This window comes from Gobio gobio (assembly GCF_949357685.1).
Source record: "Gobio gobio genome assembly, chromosome: 21".
Classification (NCBI taxonomy): domain Eukaryota; kingdom Metazoa; phylum Chordata; class Actinopteri; order Cypriniformes; family Gobionidae; genus Gobio; species Gobio gobio.
In genome coordinates, this window is record NC_137117.1 from 44,579,312 (window position 1) to 44,606,659 (window position 27,348).

Below are 27,348 nucleotides of genomic sequence, written 5' to 3' on the forward strand. Positions count from 1 at the left end.
AATGCTTACCACATATGTATGGACTTCCAACAGAAGGTCAAGACTGTGCAGTCCAATTATGCGTCGGATAAAAGATAGTGTCCCAGACCATTTGGTCATTCGTTCTTCCTCTGAAGTGTCCTCAGATGAGGGGTGATTTCCCGCTGCTCACACCTGATGCTGCGTCAGTGGCTTCACCTGGTCTGCTCCTCATCTGCCATATTTATGATGATATATTTTGGTTTGAAGTGAGCTGGGTTTGAGGATTGCAATTCTTCTTTAGAATGAGGAATGAATGCACGAGTTCATTTTTACCTCATGGCACCCCCGGATGTGTGTGTGTGCGTGTGTGTGAATGAATTTCAAATCAAAGGGAATAACATAACTTATGAATAGCTCATAGTCTCTATTTTGCATTTAAATTCCAAAGTGTTGAGATCAGAATCATTTTTTTTGTGTTAACCATATGCACATAAGGTAAAGACTTGCGTGCCTGACCTGAAAATGTGTGTGTGTGTGTGTGTTGGGGGCTGTTGGTGGGGGGTGTTGACTTTCACATGACATTGACGCTCTGGAAATGTTGAGTAGCTGCTGCTCTCAGACAGTCGTTGCTCGGCGGATTCAGCACCGCTCGCCCGTGGACAGCTCCCGCAGGACCGCTTTACATGGACACAACACTCCTTTATGTGCCAAGTCATACTGGAAGTTTACAACTTAAGAGCGGAATCTACGGACACATCCCTGCATGACACACGGACATATTCCCTTCGGAAAAGAATCCAAAATCACTGTAAGTAGATTTAAATGATTTGAAAATGTCCAAATAAGAGTGAGTGTGTGTGTGTGTTTATATGCATTCATTTAAAGGGGTATAACAATAGTAATCAAAACACTGACAAAAAGCGAAATTGAGAAGCTGATCGTTCGAAAGAGAATTTTTTTTTCTTTTTTTTTTTCGGCACATCTCGTAGTGTTTTGTGTGTGTCGCCTTCGAATTCAAACAGCGGACTGAGAAACCCAATGATTTCGTGTGATTCGGTGTCTTCAGGTTAACCGAGACTGTGTCGACTTCGATCGGGGGTCTGTGTGGATCTCTACCGCTGTCTGAAATCGGAGACATGGCGACAAACAACACCAAAAACACCGATGGACAAGTTGTGACGGAACTCAACGAGATCACAACTAACGACAAACCCAAATCGGAGGACGCCAAACCAGAGAAGAAGAAGAAAGACATTCCAGCCAGAGAAACTTGGGGTGGGAAATTTGATTTTCTCCTGTCATGTGTGGGCTACGCCATCGGCCTGGGAAACGTGTGGAGATTTCCTTATCTGTGCGGGAAAAACGGCGGAGGTAAGAGCAAATCCCCTTCTCCAAGAGTCTGAGATGTGTGTGTGTTTTGTGTTGCTGTGCACAGCCCCACTTCATGTGTTTCTGTGATTCCAGGGGCTTTCTTGATTCCTTATTTTTTGACGCTATTCTTTGCGGGAGTTCCTCTGTTTTTTCTTGAATGCGCTCTTGGACAATACTCATCCATTGGCGGCCTTGGGGTTTGGAAACTAGCTCCAATGTTCAAAGGTACATCATTTCTATTCAGCACTTTTCTTTCTCATCTGCCCCATTACTTAATTCGAGCTGGTTTCTAGAAGTGTTTGGTGAGACCTTCAATAAATGAGTAGATTTAAACGCATGGGTTTTGTGTTTTTAAGTTTGTTTTGACTGATATCTGTTGTTCTGAAGATGCTAGATCTTCCAAATTGAAGACAAATGATCTAATGTCTGCAATGCTGCATAAAAGCCGTATTTGATATGCTGGCTTTGACCATTTAAGTTATAACACGATATGTCATAACTACAGGTGTTGGTCTTGCGGCTGCTGTTCTCTCATTCTGGCTGAACATTTACTACATTGTCATCATTGCCTGGGCCCTGTACTACTTATACAACTCCTTTACCACTGTAAGCGTGCTTGCATGCAAAATGGCATGTTTAGGTAAATATTCTGGGGGTTTTATTAAATATGAAAAAATGTAAAGCATTGTTCTACTCTTTGTAGGAGCTTCCATGGAAAACGTGTAACAATCCATGGAATACAGACAGATGCTATACAAACTACAGCATAGTAGACACCACCAATCTCACCAGTGCTGTCATGGAGTTTTGGGAGTAAGATTTGACGAAATATTGATCTTTTTTTGACCTTTGTACATTCAAATGTGTCCAGTTGTCAAGTGTAATTGTGTTGCATGATGTGCTTATACAGACGCAATGTGCATCAAATGACTGATGGCTTAGAAAAACCTGGTGAAATTCGTGTTCCACTTGCAATAACACTGGCCATTGCCTGGGTCCTCGTGTACTTCTGTATCTGGAAAGGTGTTAGCTGGACTGGAAAGGTGAGATGTCTTTGTTGGTCTGTCTTCAGGGATTCGGTCTGGAATTTGAGTGAGTTTGTAATAATTTCACCACATCGAATGTAAAGCACACATTGTTGCAATACACTGTGGCTCTATGAGAAAGCAATGCACAATATTTCCTGCTGTTTGTTTTTCTACACATGCTGAACAAATACACGTGGGGAATACTTTATAGAGAACTCCATGTTTTGCAGGTTGTTTACTTCTCTGCCACCTACCCGTACTTCATGCTGTTCATTTTGTTTATCCGCGGAGTGACCCTTCCTGGGGCTAAAGAGGGAATAAAGTTCTATATCACTCCCGATTTTGAGAAGCTGAAGGAGTCTGAGGTAATTTCATACGTTTAATCATTCAAACAGGCTCAGACAAACCCAGTCTAGCTGCTAAATAGTTTGATTTTACATCTCAGGTTTGGCTGGATGCTGCAACACAGATTTTCTTCTCCTATGGTTTGGGTCTAGGCTCCCTTATTGCTCTGGGCAGCTACAACCCTTTCAATAACAACGTGTACAGGTATGAAGGACACAGACATCATCTTTTCAAATCAGTCAGCATAACTCGACCCCGTTTCAGGCCCCTGAACTTTGATTTGAACTTTATGACCTGTGAATAATGTTTGCTTGAAGTCAGCCTTAAAGGGTTAGTTCACCCAAAAATGTAAATTCTGTCATTAATTCCTCACCCTCATGTGGTTGGACACCCGTCAGACCTCCGTTCATCTTCAGACACAAATGAAGATATTTTAGTGTAAATCTGATGCTCTGAAAGGCCTCCATTGGCTCAATGCACGGTTCACTCTCAAGACCCTTAAAAGACACTAAAGACGTCGTTACAAAGTCCATCTCACTACAGCGGCTCTACAATAACTTTATGAATCGGCGACAATAGTTTTTGTGCGCAAAAAAATCCCTAAATAACGACTTATATAGTGATGACGATTTCAAAACACAGCATCATGAAGCTTCGAAGCGTTATGAATCAGTGAGTCGATTCAGCGGTTTGAATCGCCAAATTTCAGCAGTTTGGCAGTTTGACACGCGATCCGAATCATGATTCGACTCACTGATTCATAACGCTTCAAACCGCTGAATCGACTCACTGATTCATAACGCTTCAAACCGCTGAATCGACTCACTGATTCATAACGCTTCAAACCGCTGAATCGACTCACTGATTCATAACGGTCCAAAGCGCTGAATCGACTCACTGATTCATAACGGTCCAAAGCGCTGAATCGACTCACTGATTCATAACGGTCCAAACCGCTGAATCGACTCACTGATTCATAACGCTTCGAAGCTTCATGAGGCCGTGTTTTGAAATCGTCATCACTATATAAGTCGTTATTTAGGGGTTTTTTTGCGCACGAAAACTATTGTCACCGATTCATAAAGTTATTGTAGAGCCGCTGTAGTGAGATGGACTTTGTAACGACGTCTTTAGTGTCTTTTAAGGGTCTTGAGAGTGAACCGTGCATTGAGCCAATGGAGGCCTTTCAGAGCATCAGATTTACACTAAAATATCTTCATTTGTGTCTGAAGATGAACGGAGGTCTGACGGGTGTCCAACCACATGAGGGTGAGGAATTAATGACAGAATTTTCATTTTTGGGTGAACTAACCCTTTAACTGTGACTGACTATCATGATGTTCCCATTATCAGACCTATGAATAGCGAGACTTAGTATCAAATTAAACAGTTGATTCTGCGCTTACATAATCCAACTTCTCCTTAAATGCCAAATGGATGTGCAGCTTCCAGGTCAGTTAAGAGAATGTTTAATAGATGCTTGTAGCACGTTTGAAGACAGAATACCCCCCCCCCCCCCTTTTTTTTTCCTGCAGGGATTCTATCATCGTGTGCTGTATAAATTCCTTCACTAGTATGTTTGCTGGATTTGTGATTTTCTCAATTGTGGGCTTCATGTCACATGTGACAAAGAGACCAATAGCTGATGTAGCTGCATCCGGTAATTAATTCATTTCACATAATTCTAATATAATTTTTCGAAAAGTTACATCAGTTCAAATCCAGACATTTCTTTCAGATAACTGAATGCTTTATTTTTTTCATGGCTTGCGCAGGTCCTGGTTTGGCATTTTTAGCTTATCCAGAAGCTGTGACGCAGTTGCCCGTCTCACCATTGTGGGCTATTCTCTTCTTCTCCATGCTGCTGATGCTGGGAATCGACAGTCAGGTGAGAATATCACATACTCAAGCTCTGACCTAGAAACAGAAGTGAAGGAGATCTGCTCCAGCATCAGTGGAGCGGGCTCTGGTGGCCACGGGGAAACATAAGGAGCATTACAAAACTTGATTAGCCTTGAGCCCAATCAAATCTTTTGATGCTGATTTCTGCCTTTAGAGGTACATGATTTTAAATTGATGGTCTTTATCACTTAAGCTGGAGTTTTGGTTTTGTTTAGTGGCTATGTTTAAATAAAACCAAACTGAATCCCAACCCTGTGGCATCAAGAAATATAAAATTCAGGAAATTGAAAATGTTTTAATGTCAGCGAGTTGTGTTGGTTTTTATTGTTGTTAGTTTTTTTTTCGAAAAGCCATATAAAACCAAAATAAAAAAGCTAAAATCTGATTGGATGAGTCATGCTCAAAGTCACTATGTAGTAGCTGATACACACACACACACACACACACACACACACACACACACACACACCTGTGCACACACACTGTAAAAAAAATCCCCGTAAAATTTACGGTTAAAAACCGGCAGCTGTGGTTTCCAGAACTTTACCGTAAAAAATATGGCAGTAAAGTTTTAGGTTTTTAGGGACAGGACCATATAATTTAAAGGTTTATAATGTAATAATTACAGTTTAAAAATGTTTTCTTTTACAGTTCAAAACCATATCATTTAAAGGTTTATATTGTAATGATTATTTTTACACTGTAAACAATTTACGGTAAAAAAAACATATTTCATTAACTGAAACAATGTTAAATTACCAACCTTTTGAAATACTAATATCTGTTATGTACTTTTGATATATACGGACAACCACCAATCACAGTGGAGATGAGAATCACGTGATGAATCAAAGCTCATCACAAGCAGCTTTTAAGAGGACAATACTAATATATAGAAGAGCTCAGTGTCATTCACACACACACTAAACACCATCATGGTAAAACTTAAATCTAACAAATGCAATAAACATTAATTTAACAACATCAGATATAACATAAAACCCTAATGTACATAACAGATTAGAAAAAACAAAGAAGAAACAGAGTTATTGCAATGAAAATACATCAAATGCGAAGTGTCACGCTGGGAATTCTGGGAATGTCAATTTACGGGTTTTTCACTGTAAATTACACAATGACAAAAACTTAATTTAACGGTATTTTACTGTGAAATGGAATGAAATGTAAGGTTAGATCTATTACAGTTATTCACCGTATATAGTACGGATACTTTCTGTTAACCAATTAACTGTTTTTCACCGTAGCATTTTTACAGTAAAATACCGTTAAAATCACAATCATTTTTTACTGAAAGTAACATTTTGAAACAACCTTTCAACAATTTTGCTATATAAAAGCAATAATACAGCAGCATGGCATTGTTTTGCAGTTCTGCACAGTGGAGGGCTTCATCACTGCTCTGGTGGATGAGTTCCCACACGTGCTCAGGAAGAGGAGAGAGATTTTCATTGCATGTGTTTGCATTGTGTCCTACGCCATTGGGTTGTCCAATATCACACAGGTAAATCAGACTTGAATGAAAGCAGAAGAGGTGATGACGATCGCAGGCTAGAGACTCACATTACTGTACACGCTTGTGTTTCTCTTGTGTTAGGGTGGCCTCTATGTGTTTAAACTCTTCGACTATTACTCAGCCAGTGGGATGTGTCTGCTCTTCCTGGTGTTCTTTGAGTGTATCTCAATCTCCTGGTGCTATGGTGAGTCTTTTTTATGTCCTGTTACACTTTATTTTGCATTTTACTCGTTCTTTTGCACTGTACAGCCTTATAAAAATCAGTCATAAATAATCATCAATAATTCTGTCACGACAAAAGAGCATCCGGTGGGACAGGCCCGCTCCGAATGCAAAATGACAATGCCATTACTGTTGCAAAAAATACTTTTGTATACATTTGTATGTTGTATATTTTTGTTAATTGCATGTATATGTGTATGTATGTATGTATGTATGTGCAATGGTTTTTTTTACCATGCCAATTAGTTGGTAACCATCATAAATTATAGGTTGTGTCCTTAGGAGACAAAAATAGTACTTAAGATTGTAATTTTCAATGATATCGATATGTCATTCATTGATATCGATAAGTCATTCATTCATTTGCTACCTTCAGCACTACGTTGGTCTTGGTTTGCCTATCGCTTCTATTTCTCAAGCTCTGCTTTCCTGTTTTTGGTATGGGATTTGCTACCTGTTCATTTGTAATTGCTACATCACCACTGCCCTTTTTCTGCCAGTTTCTGGGCATTACTCTTGATGACTTGGTTATTAATGTAGTGTTTGATGCTGCCTGCAGGTACTGAATAGTCTCATGAGCTTTCTTCTAGAGTCTCTGTACCTTGAGTACTTGACATTGTTACCTCTGTATATGTCCCCTGATATGTCTATTGCCATCTTTGGTGCTTCTGCTTTCCCTTGGTCCTCAACTAAGGCAATTGGTATTTCTCAGTGTTTAGCAGCTTTTCTTTCTGCTAGTGTGGCATTCTAGGGAGGGGCCTGTTTTTCCACAGATCTTCCTGGCTTAAAGGGAAATCAAATCTGGGAAATTGTATTAGCTGCTCATCTTTGAGAGTCATGTGGCTGATATACAATGAAGCCTTCACAATTTTGAATCCAGTTCAACCATTTCTGTCCTTATCATGTTTACCCTCTTCACAATCATCATATCATGCTTTTTTTTTTTGTAGAATGAATGACTTTCCAGGTCTTTTCTCTAGATCAGGAGTACTCAATTTTAAATCTTTGTGGTCTACTAAATCATTTTTCACTGAGATGAAGGTCCACAGACTCCACAGGGCTATAGTATACGTCTAGATATTTAATATGATTCTCTCATTTCATTAATTCAATTTCATTCTCTCAAGTTTTTCTATCACCTCCATGTTCTATGGGTAATTTAGCTCAAATTACATTTTATTTGTGATGTGATCTACGAAAACCCATCACATGGTGAAATGTTACCTCTTACAGCTTCTGGTATCATATGAAAGCTGGGGTTAAGCCCTTTCCAAATATATTTGTGAGAAAAACAGGTTTAAATAACCGTCCACCCGACCACCCCCCTTTTTCTCATAGACATGAAAATGCACTATCCAAACTTAAATGGCTGTAATTCAAGGATGCTTTAGAATATAGACGTAAGGTCGGTCTTGTTTTAAAGAAGACACATGGCAGATTATTGTAGAAGTGAAATAAATTGTAAATGTAAAATAGAAAAACTGTTTATGAAAATCTAAAAAATATAATATGAAGTAGACATCCTGTTCAGAAGTAGTATAGGCAGTTTGGCAGTATTTGAATTGAATTCAACCTCTAACAAATATATATAAGTGCATTATAACTCACTGCTGCGTCAAATGGCAAATCAATAATTGTTTCCTTTATATTTGAAACATTTCCAGACCTTTTTATCTAAAAAAAAAAATGACTGGATGTTATATGTTGAACTCTTGGCATGAAAACAAATAGGTTGTCAACCAGTCTTGAATTTTTTTCTGTGTTCATCGCTATAATGAAAATATTAAAACTAGAATGTATAAGCTGCATCACTACACAAAGGGACTAGCTAATGTTACCCTGAAGAGGACAGCAACGTAATAAGTAGTGAAATACGTTTTCCATTGTTTATCATGGGCAGTCTCTAAACTTAATCGCCCATTGTATGTTTAGATCGCACAACTATACAAGAATAGCAAGCACAGCACACCAAGGTGCTTAGCTAAACTGACTCCTCTAGAGTAACTTCTCCATCATCCGATCTTTTACCTCTGGATGTGAAATAATCCATTATAACATTGGGTAACACTTTATTTTGATAGTCCACTTTAGACATTCTACTAACTATAAGTAACTTTGCAACTACATGTCAACTAATTGTCATTGAGTATTTGTAGACTGTCTGATTAATATTTACTAAAACTTTATTTTGTTGGTCCCCCAACAGACATTCTACTGACTATAAGTAACTGGGAAACTACAATTCAACTTATTCTACTAACCCGAACCCTAACACTTAACCATAACCTACCAGTCTACTGACAGTCAACTAATACTCTAATGAGAGTTAGTTGACATGTAGTTGCAAAGTTGATCATAGTTAGTAGAATGTTTAAAGTGGACTATCGAAATAAAGTGTAACCTAACATTGTTTAGGGATTGAGCAGATTGAGGCGAGCAAGATCATTTAAGCGATCAGCTTCTTCAGCTTCTTCTTCTGCTCCGCCATCTCACGATATGATAACGTTGTATTAAAAAAAAAGCTTTGTATCAATGCTTGATTCGTTCTACCAAAATCACGTGACCAACGACATCCAAAGCTTCGTTTCACACACACCCACGTGACTGATTCAAAAAGGTTTAAAAATGCACGACACAGGTTGTTAAAACTGTTAAATTGCGCTAGTTTATTGTTGCGGGACTTTGTCATGGTTCTGAAATGTGGGAACACTTTCATTTGAGTTCGCCCAATAAGGTTGATAATATATTCGGCTTTTGTTCTGCAGCCTTTATACTATATATTTGGGTGAAAGCCAGCCTACTTTTTTCCCCCAACTTTGTTCAATTGCAAGTATTGAAAAAATTAAGTTGTTAAAAAATATTGTTGTTATTGACAATTATGTGAACCTATTAAATCTCTCTCTCTCTCTCTCTCTCTCTCTCTCTCTCTCTCTCTCTCTCTCTCTCTCTCTCTCTCTCTCTCTCTCTATATATATATATATATATATATATATATATATATATATGTATGTATGTATATATTAACTCACCTAAAGGATTATTAGGAACACCTGTTCAATTTCTCATTAATGCAATTTTCTAATCAACCAATCACATGGCAGTTGCTTCAATGCATTTAGGGGTGTGGTCCTGGTCAAGACAATCTCCTGAACTCCACACTGAATGTCGGAATGGGAAAGAAAGGTGATTTAAGCAATTTTGAGCGTGGCATGGTTGTTGGTGCCAGACGGGCCGGTCTGAGTATTTCACAATCTGCTCAGTTACTGGGATTTTCACACATAACCATTTCTAGGGTTTACAAAGAATGGTGTGAAAAGGGAAAAGCATCCAGTATGCGGCAGTCCTGTGGGCGAAAATGCCTTGTTGATGCTAGAGGTCAGAGGAGAATGGGCCGACTGATTCAAGCTGATAGAAGAGCAACTTTGACTGAAATAACCACTCGTTACAACTGAGGTCTGCAGCAAAGCATTTGTGAAGCCACAACACACACAACCTTGAGGCGGATGGGCTACAACAGCAGAAGACCCCACCGGGTGCCACTCATCTCCACTACAAATAGGAAAAAGAGGCGACAATTTGCACAAGCTCACCAAAATCGGACAGTTGAAGACTGGAAAAATGTTGCCTGGTCTGATGAGTCTGGATTTGTGTTGAGACATTCAGATGGTAGAGTCAGAATTTGGCGTAAACAGAATGAGAACATGGACCCATCATGCCTTGTTACCACTGTGCAGGCTGGTGGTGGTGGTGTAATGGTGTGGGGGATGTTTTCTTGGCACACTTTAGGCCCCTTAGTGAAGGCCCCTCTGAAGGCGAAAGGGGGTCAAACCCAGTATTAGTATGGTGTTCCTAATAATCCTTTAGGTGAGTGTATATATATATATATATATGTGTGTGTGTGTGTGTGTGTGTGTGTGTGTTTATTTGTGTCCATGCACCTGCATTTATTTAGTCTACATCCTTTATTCATGAGTTTCATTTGTTCACAAACAGGAAAAATGTCCACATTCACAATACAAAATGTTATCTTAATTGGTTTGAGTTACTAGGAGTATGCAATGGAACAGATTGTTGTCATGTATTTAATTTATTGATTCATTCATCTATCCATTAATTAATTTTTGCTTCTAAGGTAATGGTTGCAAAAATTTTGCGACACAGCGCTTTCCCTCACTTTCATCAGCAGAGGTCCTCGTCGAGTTCTGATTTGAAAAGCTTCGAGTAATGAACCTTTTTCTGATACAATTGTGCTGAAAGCTTCACTGGTTCAGAAAGCTTCACTTCGCCATCACTACTAACATGTACCATTTAGGCACTTATACTGTATGGTACAGTACTAATATGCAGCCTTTAGAGGTAAATAAGGTAGACAAGTTTACCTTTTAAAGGGGTTCTGTAATGAGGTTGCTGTAGCTTAATCAACAAGGAAGATGCGTGACGCAGAATGAATGAAGATATACTACTTTTATTAAACACGGAAATAACCCAAACACAACAATCCATAATGTTAACACAAGACAAAGAACTGAGGAAGACTGAAGGCTTAAATACTCAGAGGAAGGTAATCAAGGGAACAGGTGTGGACTAATTAGGGACCATGGCAACTAATGAATGACTAAACAGACAAATGATGACAAGGAAAACTAAGACTAAAACTAAACAATAACAGAACATGACCGTGGCATAACTCACGCCTAGCCCCCACTGGAAAGCGTGTACTTGCGCTATGTAGACTATAGTTCAAATTTGAGGAGGGCAGGATGGTGGGAGCTCTGAAGGAGGACAAGCAGCAAGCAGAGAAAGACAACATGGAGATGATGGCCAGGTAGGAGATGATGGTGTGACCCAGAGCCATGACAGGATGGCCTACGGTGGAACCGATGGAGGGGGGAGCCATGGTGGAGCCTAGGTGGAGAGACCAGGTCGAACCAGGGACACAGACAAAGGTGTTGCTGAAGAGCCAGGGTGATGCCAAAGGCCTGGAGGTCCACGGTGGAGCTGAAGGCGGGCTTGACTAAGGTAGAGGTGTGGGCTTGGTAGACTTGATGCTGGGTTTAACCAGCGATGACATGGACAACTTGGAACTAGGCTTATCCAGCAATGACTTAGACGACTTGGTACTGGATGGGACCAGCGGTGACTGCTATTGAGCAAACCTTTCCTCATCCAGCTGACCAAACAATAACTCCTCAGTAACCCAGCTGAGTGTGTGTACCTCAGCTTTCCAGTCTTCGTCTGTGATGCAGACTGTAAATGGGGAGTTTAAACACTCCATGAACTCTGTGAAACTCCCTCGAGGACCATCCATGGGCAGGTGTGCCTTCGACCACTTGCAAGTGGTCTGGAAAATGAGTGAGGCATGCCAGATCGAGAAAGTCCCTTGTGTGATCCTCGCAGGACCAATCCCTCTGCTCCAGCGGGAGGAGATGGACTGCGGCAATATCCATTGTTTAAATTCACAGATAATCCAATCTTGCGGTCTTGTGTTCTGTAACAGGGTTGTTGTAGCTTAATTCACCGGGAAGATAACTCAAACACAACAATCCATAAATGTTAACACAAGACAAAAAACAAAGGAATTAGAGACCACGGCAACTAGGAAAACTAAGACTAAAACTAAACAAGACAGAGAAACAGAACATGACCATGACAGGTATTGCCCCAGTGACAGCTTTTGTACATTTTCTGAAAATGTATGTGTCACCGGCTCACCAGCTTCATTCACCATGCCTGTCTCCTCAGCACTACACTTCCCATCATCCTCTCTGGCTCACACCTGCTTACACTCCCCAATCACCCGCACCTGCAAGCTATTGCCCTCGTTATCTCACTCACTATATTAAGTAGTTACTTTCCTCACCACAGTTGTTTGGTCTCGTCGTGACCAACGAACACATACCTGACTACTTACCTGATCTACTTATGTGCTACCGCATCGTCCAGTTCCTGTCTCCAGTCTTCTGTCTTATGTCACCAGTCTCCATCCATCTGATCATCTGAGTCTCGTCCTGCCACCAGCTCACCAGAAGAAGAACAACGCCTGATTCTGGAGCCCAGCCCACCGACTCATGCATCTAACATAACACAAGCCTACATGGAGCTAAACTGGATAGAATTTCTGAACATACCACATAAGCTTAATTCGGATTCCAATATTATGAATGCATGGATGAACTTTATTTTTAATGAATATCCAGCTCACGTGGGGAAGACATTGCGCGTCTGTTCCTGTTCCATTTAACCACGGATTCGTTTGTAAACAAGAGACTGGATTTGCAGACAGGATGAGATTACATGAATTAATGAAGCAACACATTTATGTGAGTAAAAATGTTTTTTATATGTGATAGTATTGCATTGTATAGTATTGATTATGTGTACGTGTCTAACTGAACATACCTTAGCACGCTGTCACAGGCTGAAGAAACCTTTATTTGTGGTTTTGTTGGTTCATTGCGATTCAGGATCAGACTCGGACATGTATGGGCTAGGGCTCGCAAAGCCTAACATCCCGGGGCTATGTGTTTTCCAGACGGGCTTCCAAAACATAAGCCCGGCCTGCCGACTGGCTATCTTAAATAGTGAAATAACATTCCTTTCTTGATGTGCGTTTCCTCTCTTGACTTGATATTTGAAGGAAAAATACAATCGCAGAAGTTTTGATCATGCAGTATGCAACGTACTTGGTGTGTGTGTGATGCACGGTTCGCGCTTATATCCACCGATCGGGCGGGCAAAGTAATACAAAAATAACATTCCAATCAATCGCGGGTGGATGAGAGATAAATCATTGTTTGTTTGATAAAGATATTTTGCGAGCCCTGTCGGACGAATCATTTCGGTTGCCGTTTCTCCACACGCTTTTAAAACAATTCCTTGTGTACTCACGGGGCAGCTGAAGCTCATTAAATAGGCTAAACTGATATCCAATCCTAGCCGTGGGCGTTTACTTCCAAGTCTTCAGCACGGCACGCCCATCAAAACCTAGTGTTTCTCGAGATAGGCTATTTTCTACCCTGGTTTTGAGGCTATTTCTTATTCATTATAATGTTTTTGAATGTAAAAACCACGCAAGCGTCATAAGTTGACCTCAGACAATAGTATAAAAAAAAAAGCCACTTCATGACACCTTTAAAGGTCCCATGGCGTGGATTTTTTTTAATTATTTTATGTTTCCTGAGGTGTACTTATATAGTCAGTATGATTTTTACATCATAAAATGTCATAATTTAGAAACAAAAGGCATTTTTCTATTCTGATATTAGCCCTCTGGCTTGAATGCTCTGTTTCAAGAGGCGTGTCTGATGTGAGACTTCAGTGAAAACGCCCACTGTTGTGATTGGCTGACATCTTTGCACTTGAAATGAGTATTAGATTATGTGGCGGAGGGGGCGTGGTTTAGCGAGGTCTGCAAGCGCTGCCAGAGAGAGACGGACTGGGCACTTGTAGACCAGAAAGACGAGAGCTGGAGGAAGATTGCTTGGAAAAGTTATATTGTACCGAGTTGTTGAGAGCGCTGTGGGCGCAAGTTTATTTTGTTTGTATCTGAGAGTTCTGAATAAACACGAGTCCCAGTCACGCCGAGCCTGTCGTCATCCTTCTTATTCTACGAACTTTGTAACATGTGGAACCCTTTTTTTTACCATTACAGCTGTAAAGATGAAAGAATCGTGAAAGTGTTGATTATAGCTTCATTTTTAGATCTTTTCCCCTCACATGAAAGGCTGCAGTAATCAGCATTGAGTACACAGGCAGTCTGTTGATCGTGTGAAGGCAGTGATCTCGTCATTGCAGTGTGTTTTCTCTCACAAAATGCTTTGACCACAACTAACAGCAAACACGACATCGATATGAATACAGTAAGAGCCTCGTTGTGCAGCAAAACAGCAGTTTGGGCAAGTTATAACAGCAGTTTGGGCAAGTGTGCAGATACACTCGTGACGTGTGATTGACAGATCCGAACATTATAAAGAGAGTGTTCTTTGATCGCTAATCTAGCATCTAATCAAAATTTAAATAACAGATTTGTTTCATGCTACTAAGAGAAACGATGTGAAGTTGATCGTTTAGTCACTGGCTTGATTCACGGATGCATAAACAGTATTAAACGATTTAGACGAAGTCTGTGTGAACTTGAATAATAAGCTACACATCAAAATTACTGATCACAGATCAGGCATTAATGAACACTGTTACTCACTGTTTGTGGCGGTGCTGTCGAATCCATATGGTAAAAGTCTGTTTGTAAAGCTTGTGCTGACATCGTGATTGATAAACTGAATCCATTTTCTCCAAATTCTCTGGGCGGGCAAAGCAGAGGAAGGGGAGGTAACCTTTCCCCGTATGACGGCATACAGGGAAGATTCCAGATCAGCTCGTCTAAGCTTTAATTTTCTCAAAGGCAGAGCAGGATACCCAGAACTCGGTTTACACCTATCACAATTTCTAGCCACTTGAGGACCATTTACAGGCTAGGGGAACTCATATTAACTCATATTAAAACCTCATAAAATGAAATTTTCATGCCATGGGACCTTTAAAGAACCATCCACCCCAAGCTTTTTCGACATATGCTTACACATATGCTTACAATACATCCAAAAATGATACTGCATATAGTAGGTACTGCTTTTGGTTTGAAACATACTTCATGACCATTATAAAAAGTTTGTTTTATCATTGTTTTATCGTTTGTTTTATGAATGTGAGTAGTATGAATGAAATTTGGACATACTACATCCACCATGTTGTCACTGTCATGTGACCCTCTGTGTTAGTTGCATCATTTCACCGCCATTTACAATTCATCGCCCGTGGGCTCATGGGGTAGTAAAGTGTAGATTGAACTTCAATAGTAAAGTGTACATTGAACTTTATGTAAATTGATCTGGTGAGCATATTCGCTTCCAGTGCTGTTTTCACTTCTGTGATCGCTGTTATCACTCAGAGGAAGATCATATGTCACTCATATTTCATGTTCATCATAACCCCGGAAAAGTGCCACTACACTTCTGTGTTCTTTTGCGTACATACTAGCCTGGAGAAACGTTTCTGTACATGAAACATGAAGCAAATAAAAAGAGAATTACGACAGCATATGATTTGTCATATGATTTGGATTCTAAAATGCTACAAACAACATGATTCTGTCAAAAATTGTCATAATAATACATTTTATTCATGTGTAGCTTCAATTACCCAAATACAATTCTATTTCATGTAATGTTGTCAAAATAAGGTCGTAAGAAAATGTTTAGTTTTCTATATTTTTGATAACAGTTGTATATCGGGATCAAAGGGATGTGGATGTAATGCCAGAGTAAAGTAATGCCACAACTTTTGACAATGGTGTTCTTGTAATTTTTCTTATTGGATCTCATTAAATCTTATTAGTAGCTGGTTACTTCTAAAGTAAGCTTATTACTGTAACATGTTTTTGTATGTTTTTCGAGTATTCGATTTCGGACACAACAAATGTCTCGGTTCAGATTGAATTGAGTACCCTTGAATACTCAATAATGTTAGAGATATAAAGATGAATTGATTGATAGATGGATGTATTCCAGTCTATTCCGTCAATAATTTTTTTTATTTTAATGTAATTTCAGGTGTGAACAAGTTTTATGATAACATCCAGGAAATGATTGGATACAAGCCTTGTATATGGTGGAAACTGTGCTGGGTTTTCTTCACCCCTCTAGTTGTTGCTGTAAGTAACCTACTTTAATCTTTTTAATGTGACATTACATGAAGAATAAAACAGCTTCTCATTAATAAGCTGGAAAATAATACTGTTAATATTGCAAAGTGCATAAATTATGAAAGTTCAATTTAGTTCAATTCAGCTATAAGCAGATGAACTGAAGGCAATAGTGTCATTATTCAGCTCAAGTCAGTTAAATGTTGATGCAATTCAATTCAATATCAGTGCAGATGTTGCAAAGTTAGTGTCATTATCCAGCCTAATTCAGTTTCTTGTTAGCTATTAGTTATTAGTAGTTACTAGAATGTTAATAATGCATTACTCATTTGTTCCTGTGTAGTTATTCATGAATGACTTAATATTATTCTAAAGTGTTACTGGTATTCCAAATGTTTCTGGTCCAACTTTATATCAGGTGTCTTTATTAACTTATATGTACTAACATTTAAATTAATCATTAGATACAATGCACTTATTGTGCACATACATGTTTTTACATTGTACAACCCCAAATCAGAAAAAGTTGGGACAGTATGGAAAACGCAAATAAAAAAAAAAGAAGTGATTTCTAAATTTACTTTGACTTGTATTTCATTGCAGACAATATGAACACAAAATATTTCATGTTTTGTCTGGTCAACTTCATGTCATTTGTAAATATGCATCCTTTCCTGTCATTCAGACCTGCAACACATTTAAAAAAAAAGTTGGGACAGTAAAGCATTTACCACTTTGTAATGTTTCCATTCCTTTTCACAACACTTAAAAGATGTTTTAGGGACTGAAGACACCAAGTGATGAAGTGTTTCAGGTGTAATTTTGTCCCATTCTTCCTGCAAACAAGTCTTAAGGTGGGCAACAGTACGGGGTCTTCGTTGTCGCATTTTGCGCTTCAAAATGGGACTGCAGGCAGGCCAGTCAAGTACCCGAACCCTCTTCCTCCGCAGCCAGGACTTTGTAATGTGTGCAGAATGTGGTTTTGAATTGTCTTGTTGAAATATGCATGGACGTATCAGCATTAATGGTGCCTTCACAGAAGTGCAAGTTACCTTTGCCAAGGGCACTGACACAACCCCATCCCATGACAGACCTTGGCTTTTGTTGCTGGTAACAGTCTGGATGATCCTTTTCTTCTTTGGTCCGGAGCACACGGCGTCCATTCCTCCCAAAAAATACCTGAAATACTGCTTCATCTGACCACAGTACACGTTTCCACTGTGTGATGGTCCATCCCAGATGCCTCCGAGCCCAGAGAAGTCGACGGCGCTTCTGGACACTGTTAACACAGGGCTTCCTTTTGGCACAGTACAGTTTTAACTGGCATTTGTGGACGTATTGTGGTACTTGACAAAGGTTTGCCAAAGTAGTCCTGAGCCCATGTGGTGATATGGCTTCTAGATGAATGACGATTCTTGATGCAGTGCCGCCTGAGGGATCGGAGATCACGGTTGTTCAGCTTAGGCTTGCGCCCTTGTCCTTTACGCACTGAAATTCCTCCAGATTCCTTGAATCTTTTAATTATGTTATGCACTGTTGAATGTGAAATATCCAAATCTCTTCCTATCTTTCTTTGAGGAACATTGTTTTTAAACATTTCAATCATTTTCTCACGTATTTGTTGGCAAACTGGCGATCCTCTGCCCATCTTTGCTCCTAAAGGATTAGACCTTTCTTCGATGCTGCTTTTGTACCAAATCATAATTACAATCACCTGTTGACATCACCTGTTTCAAATCACATCATTATTTAACCATTTTACCTCATTACTAGCCCTAAATTGCTCCTGTCCCAACTTTTTTGTGTTGCAGGTCTGAATGACAGGAAAGGAAGCATATTTACAAATGACATGAAGTTGACCAGACAAAACATGAAATATTTTGTGTTAATATTGTCTGCAATGAAATACAAGTCAAAGTAAATTTAGAAATCACTTCTTTTTTATTTTATTTGCGTTTTCCATACTGTCCCAACTTTTTCTGATTTGGGGTTGTACTTAAAAACAATTTAAATACCTGCATGTAATTACATCTGTAATACAATTCTGAATGCATCTATTATTACACTGTTGACATCCCCCTACACCTTATCTCACCCTTAAACCTAACAATACCAGCAAACCTGTCTAACCTTACCCATATCCACCTCAATAGCAAGTGTTTGCAATAAAATATGAACAAGTGCACTGTACTTATTTTTTTGATGTAAGTGCATAGGACACCTAATATAAAGTGGTACCATGTTACTAAAATCTTCCAGTCTTCACTTTAAAGGGTTAGTTCACCCAAAAATGAAAATTCTGTCATTAATTCCTCACCCTCATGTGGTTGGACACCCGTCAGACCTCCGTTCATCTTCAGACACAAATGAAGATATTTTAGTGTAAATCTGATGCTGAGAAAGGCTTCAGATAGGCCTCCATTGGCATTCAGTACATTCACACTCTCAAGACACATAAAAGGCACTTAAAACGTCGTTACAAAGTCCATCTCACCACAGTGACTCTACAATAATTTTACGATGCGACGACAATAGTTTTTGTGCGCAAAAAAATCTAAATACCACCTTTATCCAGCTTGTTCTCGACTTCTGTGTGTGTCTCCACGACGCATGCGCGAGAATATGACGCAGATCCGGCGTTCAGGAATCCATGAAATGCACACTTTAGTCTCATTTTGAGAACTACGCCGAGACCTAAAGCACGATCAATGTAGAATTCAACAGCTGAGATACGCGCGTCTTCCTCTGCTTGTAAACAAATCTCTTCTGGGTCATGTGTCCGAACGCCGGATCTGCGTCATATTCTCACGCATGCGTCGTGGAGACACACACGGAAGACAAGAACAAGCTGGATAAAGGTGTTATTTTGATTTTTTTTTCGCACAAAAACTATTGTCGTCGCATCGTAAAATTATTGTAGAGCCACTGTGGTGAGATGGACTTTGTAACGACGTTTTTAGTGCCTTTTATGGGTCTTGTGAGTGTAAATGTACTGAATGCCAATGGAGGCCTTTCTCAGCATCAGATTTACACTAAAATATCTTCATTTGTGTCTGAAGATGAACGGAGGTCTGACGGGTGTCCAACGACATGAGGGTGAGGAATTAATGACAGAATTTAGATTTTTGGGTGAACTAACCCTTTAAGTAAGAATTGTAACAGATTGTGGTGTACAGTAATTATGTGAAACTGCAGTATTTTTAAACAGAGCTTCCCTGCAGGGTGTGTTCCTCTTCAGCGCGGTGCAAATGGTTCCTCTCAAAATGAACAACTATGTGTTCCCTAAATGGGGGCAAGGAGTGGGCTGGCTCATGGCTTTATCCTCTATGGTTCTCATTCCTGGTTATATGGGCTACATGTTCCTCACCCTGAAGGGGACATATAAGGAGGTAACTTTTTTTCATTTACCTATACAATAATGAACAATGTATTTAGAACAGGCATGGTATATCTGGTATATCTGGTATATCTGTATAGATGGTATAGATGGTATATCTGTGCTGACTGGTGCTGGTTCTGGGGCCTAATTTCAGCGGCTCAGGATAATGCTGCAGCCTCCAGCAGTGAGGCGTGCTCAGGAGAATGGGCCAGAGCAACAGCAGCTGCAGCCACAGCTTCCAGAGCAATCACCGCAGCAACCACAATCACCGCAGCAACCACAATCACCACAATCACCACAACAACCACAATCACCACAACAACCACAATCACCACAATCACCACAACAACCACAACAACCGCAGCTATCGGACCAGGCTCCGCAACAACCACAATCACCACAATCACCACAACAACCGCAGCAACCGCAGCTATCGGACCAGGCTCCGCAACAACCACAATCACCACAATCACCACAACAACCGCAGCAACTGGACCAGGCACCACAGCAAGCACAATCACCACCGCAGCCGCAGTCACAACCGCAACCGCAGGCTGAGAGTCCATCTCCAACTAACCCTGGTAGCGATGCCAATGTCTAAAAGCAGTAGAGGTGAACCCCAGCAGAGAGCAATCAAAGATTAACAACACAGAAGACTTCCATGTTTATACAGTAATAGAATCATCTACCTCCAGGGGTCATAAATAATCAAACTAAACATAAAATCTGATATAAAAAAAAAACACAAACAAACACTTGCATTTGAAAAACTTACACACACACAAACTCTGTAAGCTTTCCAAATGTGAAGCAAAGAGTGTCAGTGTTAAAAAATGACTTATTGTATTATGTGAATTTGTCTCTACTAAGGTTATACTGTGAGTTAGATTTAAGGACAGTGCATTGTTTTGCAATGCATAAGCTATTTATGTGAGGTATAAACAGTTTCAATGTTGCACTGGGACAGAGGGAGTCCGTGAGTATCAAAGAAAAACTGATTACGATTATGTTACATTGTGGGTCATTTGGAAAAACTAAGGTGCATGAACCAAGCCCTGTGTCTGAAGCGCATTGAATTTGTATTCGATGACCCATTATGTGTTGTTGAATATTTTTGTTGAGAGAGACTGTTACTTTTTTTTCTTTTCTGAGCTAAAAAAAAGAGAAAATACTTGTATGTGGTTTTTAGAATAATTTTTTTGAATGCTTTGTACTTTAATGTTGAGACCAAGGACCAAAATCATAGACTAAAGCAAAAACGAATCTATGCGTGGCAGTGTGTAGTTTGTAAAGCACAGGGTACAAAAATACAGAACATTTGAACACTGCAAAACACAGGGTGAACATTTTTGCTGATTATTCTACAGATTACTGATGAGTGCTGTCAATTCAGTGTCCTGTTTACATGTCCCCTCAGGAATATCCACAAAAAAAAAAAAAAAAAAAAAAAAAAACTCAGATATGTCTCTGACCCTGAGTGCATATCAGCTCCTTAAGCCTGTGATTTATGTAGTCGCAATTTGCATGACCATTAGTTACTTCATGTGCCAAAATGTTGAATCGTTAAAACAAAGCAGAAACGCACACACGAACCGGCCACTCGATCGATAACAATGGTTTACACTATACTATATTGTGCCATACCTTTTTGAAAAAGGATAAAAAATATTTCTTAATAGTTAATACCATATTTTAAGGAAGTAGCATATACTACAATAGAATTAGGGCTTTTCTGCCCCTCTTTTCCCCCCAGAAAGAACAAAAGCACAAAAACCTAGAGTACAGAGACTTCTCCGACGACAGGGCAATGATGTGCTGACAGTTTCAGTCAAAGGCAGCTACATGCGAAAAGTATTCGGTCATGTTAAACATGTTTACTAAGAGGAGATGCGTACCTACATAAAATGTGAAATGGCTATGTCCTGTGAGTTTTGTACAAAGATACTTTACTGCAGTTTTATCTGGAACTTTATTGTAAAATTGTATTGTGTAAAATATGTAACCGTGAATGTCTGTACTCCATTAAGTTTTTTGTCTAAATGTTGAAATATTTGAAAAACAATTGCTGTTTTCTGCAATAATATTTTGATCTCTGAAGCAAATACCTTATGGAAATTATGAGTGATGATTATAAAAAGGATTATAAAACAAATAGGATTTATGTCTCGTAAGAAATAATATTGTTTTGTATATTTTTAACTGTTACACTGCCTAAAATTATAACATAGGACATGTATTTAAATGGTGTCATATGAAAAAGCACGATTGTTATGTAAAATGTATGAATAAAGAGAAAATATTCGTAGTCTATAATCTGTGCATTGATTCTCAGTCTTCACTAAAGCCATTCATTAGGAATCTGTATGACAACCTAATTGTTTCAAACATCATCCCTTTAAAAATGCTACAAATAAAGACATCAAATAATACACTACAGTCAGTTACCAATAAGCAGAAATTAACTGGGCTGAAAGAATGAGCATGTTCAAAATACAGAGGCCCTAATGAATGGACATGCATAACCATAAACTCCAGCTCTTTCTGTGGTATTATTTTGTTTTGCAGGTACTCATAGTGTTGTGAGTAATTATCAAAGGAAAGAAACAATAAGCAGAAAACAGAGCAGTGTTTGCAATTCAACAAATGCAGTGATCGTGCCAGCTGAGCAGTTAACACGTTTAATCAGAAACAAATGAACCAACCAGTGAATTTAACACGGCATGTTCATTTTGTTACCATACATTTTAAGTGTGTGTGTGTGTGTGTGTGTGATTTACTTGATTATATATGCAATGTAATTTTGTTCATTAAACACAATAGAGGTTGTGGCAGAATGATTCATTTTATGACATTTAAATGCAGTTCTTTTGCCAAGAAAGGCAATATCATTTATTAAAGTTTATGTCTATGCTGATTGCTAAACTAGCTGTACAATGATGTTGACGTTTTTGTGAAAAAATCATTCTTTTGAAGTATTTCTGTCTAATGAATCTGCTGAAAATAGTTTGCTAATTTGATTCAAAACCACTGTTCTTCAAGTCAGATTAATTCATTAAAATGTGTTGCTTTAAATAGGTGAAAAGAAGATACTAAAAATTGAGACACAAAATGAAATAAAAGTTAAAAGAAACATGTAAGATGATGTATTTTGTGTGCTTGTGATATCTGCATATGTTCACAATTGTAATGTGGATTAAATGTGGTCAAATTAATGGACCAATCAAGAGCTTGAAAAAAATATGTGGCAAACACTCCTATTTACAAGAATTATCCTAATATATTTAAACAACAAGATAGTCAAAGTAAGAGTACCATTCATCTATTCATGCTTTTATCCAAAGTAACCCTCAAATGAGAAACATCGCAAACAGTTTATCAAAAGAGCCGGTAATGTCAAGTTTCTAGCATAAAGGGGATTAGAACACAAGCTGGAGCAGAGCTTAGGCCTCAAGTCTTTCAACCAAGCACAGTCAGTGGATCTAGACCCTCCTGGCAGACCTGCTGACCCAGCAACAGGAAACGTTCTCATAACGTTCTGGTAAGGTTCTCTCAAAGTTATTCTTCCAGTAACGTTAATAGAATGTTTGTTCAATGTTATCTGGTCTTTATTAATGTTCTCAAAAGGTTAGCACAAAAACATTATTGATACGTTGTTTTTAGAAGGTTTTTTAAATGTCATAATGTTGGGAGAGAAAGGACAACATTCTTTAAATATTTAGAATGACAACAAACTTCAAACTAATAAGGTTGCGTTTGCTCTTTTAAAAGAACATCTTTAGAACGTGGGAAAGTTTTGTAGCCTGTCACATAGTTCTTGTTCCTAATTTTCTCTTAATTTCTGTAAAGGTTGATACCGCACACACACTCTAAAAAAAAAAAAAGGTTATATATGGCACCAAAAATGGCTCTTTGTCGTAATCATAGAGGAACCACTTTTGGTGCTATATAGCACCATATCTTAACATGTTCTGTATATGGTAGCGGTGCTATATAGCACCATAGTTAGTGGTGCTATATAGCACCTTAGTCAAAGAACCGGTGGAGAACCTCTGAAGAACCGCTGAAAACCACTGAAGCACCAAAATTGGTGCTATATAACACTTAACAAGGTTCCCCTATGATTATGAGCCAAGAACCATTTTTGGTGCAATATACAGTAGAACCTTTTTTTTAGAGTGTACTGTCATTAGTGTTTGGCGAATGTTCTCATTGTCGGCAGAAAACATCCATTGAACAACAATCTTCAAACGTCCTTTAAATATTAAAGATCACTACATTTTTGTCTTAAAATGTCTTAAGGTTGGATGTTACACAGCAAAATCCCCTGTTTCATGAACAGCGCTCAGTGTGACCATAGTGACAACACCTGAAGTTACGAACAGAATCACTGAAGTGGAACAAACGTTACGGTGATCAGTGTTTCCTGTAGTTCGGCTCCTGACCCCTGACACTTTTACTGTGTCTGAAGAGACAGAAAATCATCAGTTGATGGTGACACCATCAGGAAATGCTGAACTGGTGCAAAACGAACAAACTAAGCAAACAAACTAAGTTTATTGATTCTCTGAGGTTGCGGTCAAGAAATAGTGTTTAACGCTAGACATTCCTCCTCCATTAACAATATCACATTTCCCTGTCATTTTATGAATGAATGTGTGTGTGTGTGTGTGTGTGTGTGTGTGTGTGTGTTTTCGTTAGATTAGACTAGTTCAATAAAGTTGTTTGATTTTTCACATATACAAGTGTCGTGTGCTGTGTGTTTACAAGTTACTGCCTTTAACTGTGCGATTTTGTTACCTCGCCATAAACAGTGGCGAGGTAACAAATGGTAGTTTGTTTACCATAAACAGTCATCATAACTTTAATGATATTATATATCCTATACCCTCAACTTATCGGTGGACGAATAGTTTATAAGGTGTTAAATATTAATTCTGAATCATTTATATATTAATTCGGTTCTCATTGTAATTCAATCACCGTTTAATTAAACACTAAGGCCCAGTTTCACAGACAGGGCTTAGATTAAACCAAGATTAGGCCTTAGTTTAATTAGGACATTTAAGTAGCTTTTATAAACATGCTTCAGAAAATAACATTTCTGGTGTGCATCTTGAGACAAAGCTATGGCACTAACATATTTTAAGATACGTCAGTGCAAGTTGCTTTCAGTTAAAACTGCTTAAACATTCATTTTATTCTGGGACTAGGTTTAAAAGATTAGTTCACTTCAAAATTTCCAGATAATTTACTCACCTCATCTCATCCAAGATGTTCATGTCTTTCTTCAGTCAAAAAGAAAAACATTTTTTTGAGGAAAACATTCCAGGATTTTTCTCCACATAATGGACTTCAATACGTTTGTATTTTTTTAAGGAAATGACCGATGGTTTGGCTAGACAAGACCCTATTACTCGTCTGGGATCGCGCAGAGCCTCTGAAGCCCTTCCTTTGAAACTGCATTGATTTGAACCTTCAACTGTTGCTTGCCATTTTGGAGAAAAATCCTGGAATGTTTTTCTGAAAAAACGGAATTTCCTTTCGACTGAAGAACGACGTGAACACCTTGGATGAGATGGGAGTGAGTAAATTATCTCTGTTTTCTCAGTTTTCTCTGATCAAATTTTAACCGGTCCAATTAGCGAACAGAGGGAGTGACTGAGAGCGATGACGTTGATGTTGTGCGCTAGTTTGAGTTATAGTTCATTAATGGCAGCAGAGAAAGATGCGAGCGGAGCCATTCATTCCGTTGTGGCACCGCTGCCGAATATCCAGAAGTTAAAGTCGGAGCAAGAACAATCTTTGCTGAGTTGTGTTGGTGGCCATGATATTGTGGCCCTCCTCCCCACGGGGTTCGGGAAAAGTATGATTTTCCAGCTCACTCCGTTAGTGGTGAAGGAGTTGGCTGAAGCCCTATTCGGACGGTAATTGTTTCTCGTCGGATCGTAAGGTATTGTCATCATTTACAGTGGTGATTTTATTGCCGTCCATCTCCCACCACCCGCATTAAAATCATTAATCATAAACATTTGAATTGGGCTGTTATTTACGGCAGCATTTATTCTTATCATACCAAGCATATGACATTTTATTTACAGCATACAATCATGTTACGGACCACATGAGCAGCGCGTTCCCAATCACAAAACTCTCCCTCCACTGTGAATAAATCACAATCCCAATGCACAAGGTTTTATCACTGAGGTGGCGTGGACTTCCATGTGAGAAACAAAAGGTGAATGGCGCATGACATATGTCACGACCAAACGTTAGCGATTGGTTATGACAGATCCAGAGTGGCTCTTGGCAGATCCAATAGTTTTAGACTTCAACAGAGTACCCGCCTTCAAGGAAGTAAACGCTTGTCAATGGAGAGTGGCTAGACTCTCTGTACAAATGAAATGTATGAGAGTCTGGTAAGACCAGGCTAGGCAACCACCCAGTAGAGCATTACAATAATCTAGTCATGAGGTCATGAACGCATGAACTAACTGTTCAGCATTTTGCATTGAGAGCATGAGCCGTAATTTAGATATATTTTTAAGATGGAAGAATGCAGTTTTAAAGATGCTAGAAACGTGGCTTTCAAATGAGAGATTGGTATAAGAGAGCACACCCAGGTTCCTCACTGAGGACGAGGACTTGATAGAGCAGCCATCAAGTGTTAGACAGTATAGTAGTCAAGTAGTCAAGAGGTCTTACTTTTCTGATTCAAACTAGACCAATCTACCTATTTATGTAACAGTCTTCAAGTTAATAACAGTCTTGAAGAAAAAAAATAGACAATTAACTTTTAAGACTAGTCTAAGCAGTTTATGCATCCGGACCCAATTTGACATTATTTCAGTGATATTTCTACAGAAGTTCTTGGACTCTTGATTTTTTTAAACATTCGTTTTTCTCTGGCTGCTGTTACTGTGTATGCCTATCCTCAATTGAGATTCATTCATAAATACAGTATGCCTCGGTTGCCTTTCCTGCATACTGGAAATAGTATTGGAGGCTTGCCTTAAAGCAGCTTTGGTAGTTCCAGGCTTAAGGCACACATGGGCTGCGTCCCAATTCGCCTACTTATACTACGTCCTAAAAGTATGTACTCTTTTTGTGAAGAAAAAGTACATACTTTTGAGTGTGTAGCAGAAGCTTCTCTACTTCGTCATCTTTAACGGACTCTGTTACGTGCGTCCCGTCACCGTTTAAACTGCCCTGTCAATCATCGTCACAGTTAAAATCCTCCACTTTCAATTTAATTTCCTACCGTATCGGAGAGAAATGTAACGTTAGTCGCTCGTTGATCTGCCTTTCGTGGGTCTTTAATGCAGAGACTCCTCTCATGTGTTTGCAAAGTTAATGGCCAAACGTATCATTACAAAAGTTCTCAATGCTGCTGAAGGAGAAATATAATGTGGATAATATTGAATAAATATCTTTTCGTCAGGTTAAATACTGATAATTGCTCACTCAAACCACTTTATCTAATCCTCTCCACTTAACCGTCAGACTCGCGTAACCGTCATGTTTGTAGTTTTTTAACACTTTTTATCCGCGTTTGTAGTTCTAATAGAATCCTCGTCCATCTCGCAATGGGTTGTGGGTAATATCAGCCGTTAGAGTGCGCATCGATCTGCACTTCGGATTCTGACCGGAAATAGTAGACCATCCGGGAATCTTTGGAATACTTTTTTCAACATACTAAGATTTGGGACATACTAATTCTTTTTTCGAATACTATTTAGTACGGATAGTATGCGAATTGGGACGCAGTCATGGACTATGAACATAAACACAGAAACAACAGGAAGCAAAGAATGTCAAAATAAGAGTCTCAAAGATAATCAGAACTTGACATTCAGGACATGTACATATAAAGCATACCGAAGAGGTAATGATAAACTGGCTTGAAATA

At 39.0% G+C, this 27,348-nt stretch overlaps 1 protein-coding gene across 1 annotated transcript; it reads left to right on the forward strand.

Moving 5' to 3' along the window:
• Positions 1-561: 561 nt before the first annotated feature.
• On the forward strand, positions 562-21,745 carry slc6a1a (solute carrier family 6 member 1a). Its single transcript, XM_079801777.1, has 15 exons — positions 562-769; positions 1,028-1,332; positions 1,426-1,557; positions 1,838-1,938; positions 2,036-2,145; positions 2,243-2,375; positions 2,591-2,725; positions 2,806-2,909; positions 4,241-4,365; positions 4,481-4,593; positions 5,998-6,129; positions 6,223-6,325; positions 15,972-16,072; positions 19,285-19,452; positions 19,597-21,745. Exons 2-15 carry the CDS (start codon positions 1,098-1,100, stop codon positions 20,041-20,043), a joined length of 2,139 nt encoding a protein of 712 aa, XP_079657903.1. The 5' UTR covers positions 562-769; positions 1,028-1,097; the 3' UTR covers positions 20,044-21,745.
• The last annotated feature ends 5,603 nt before the right edge of the window (positions 21,746-27,348 follow it).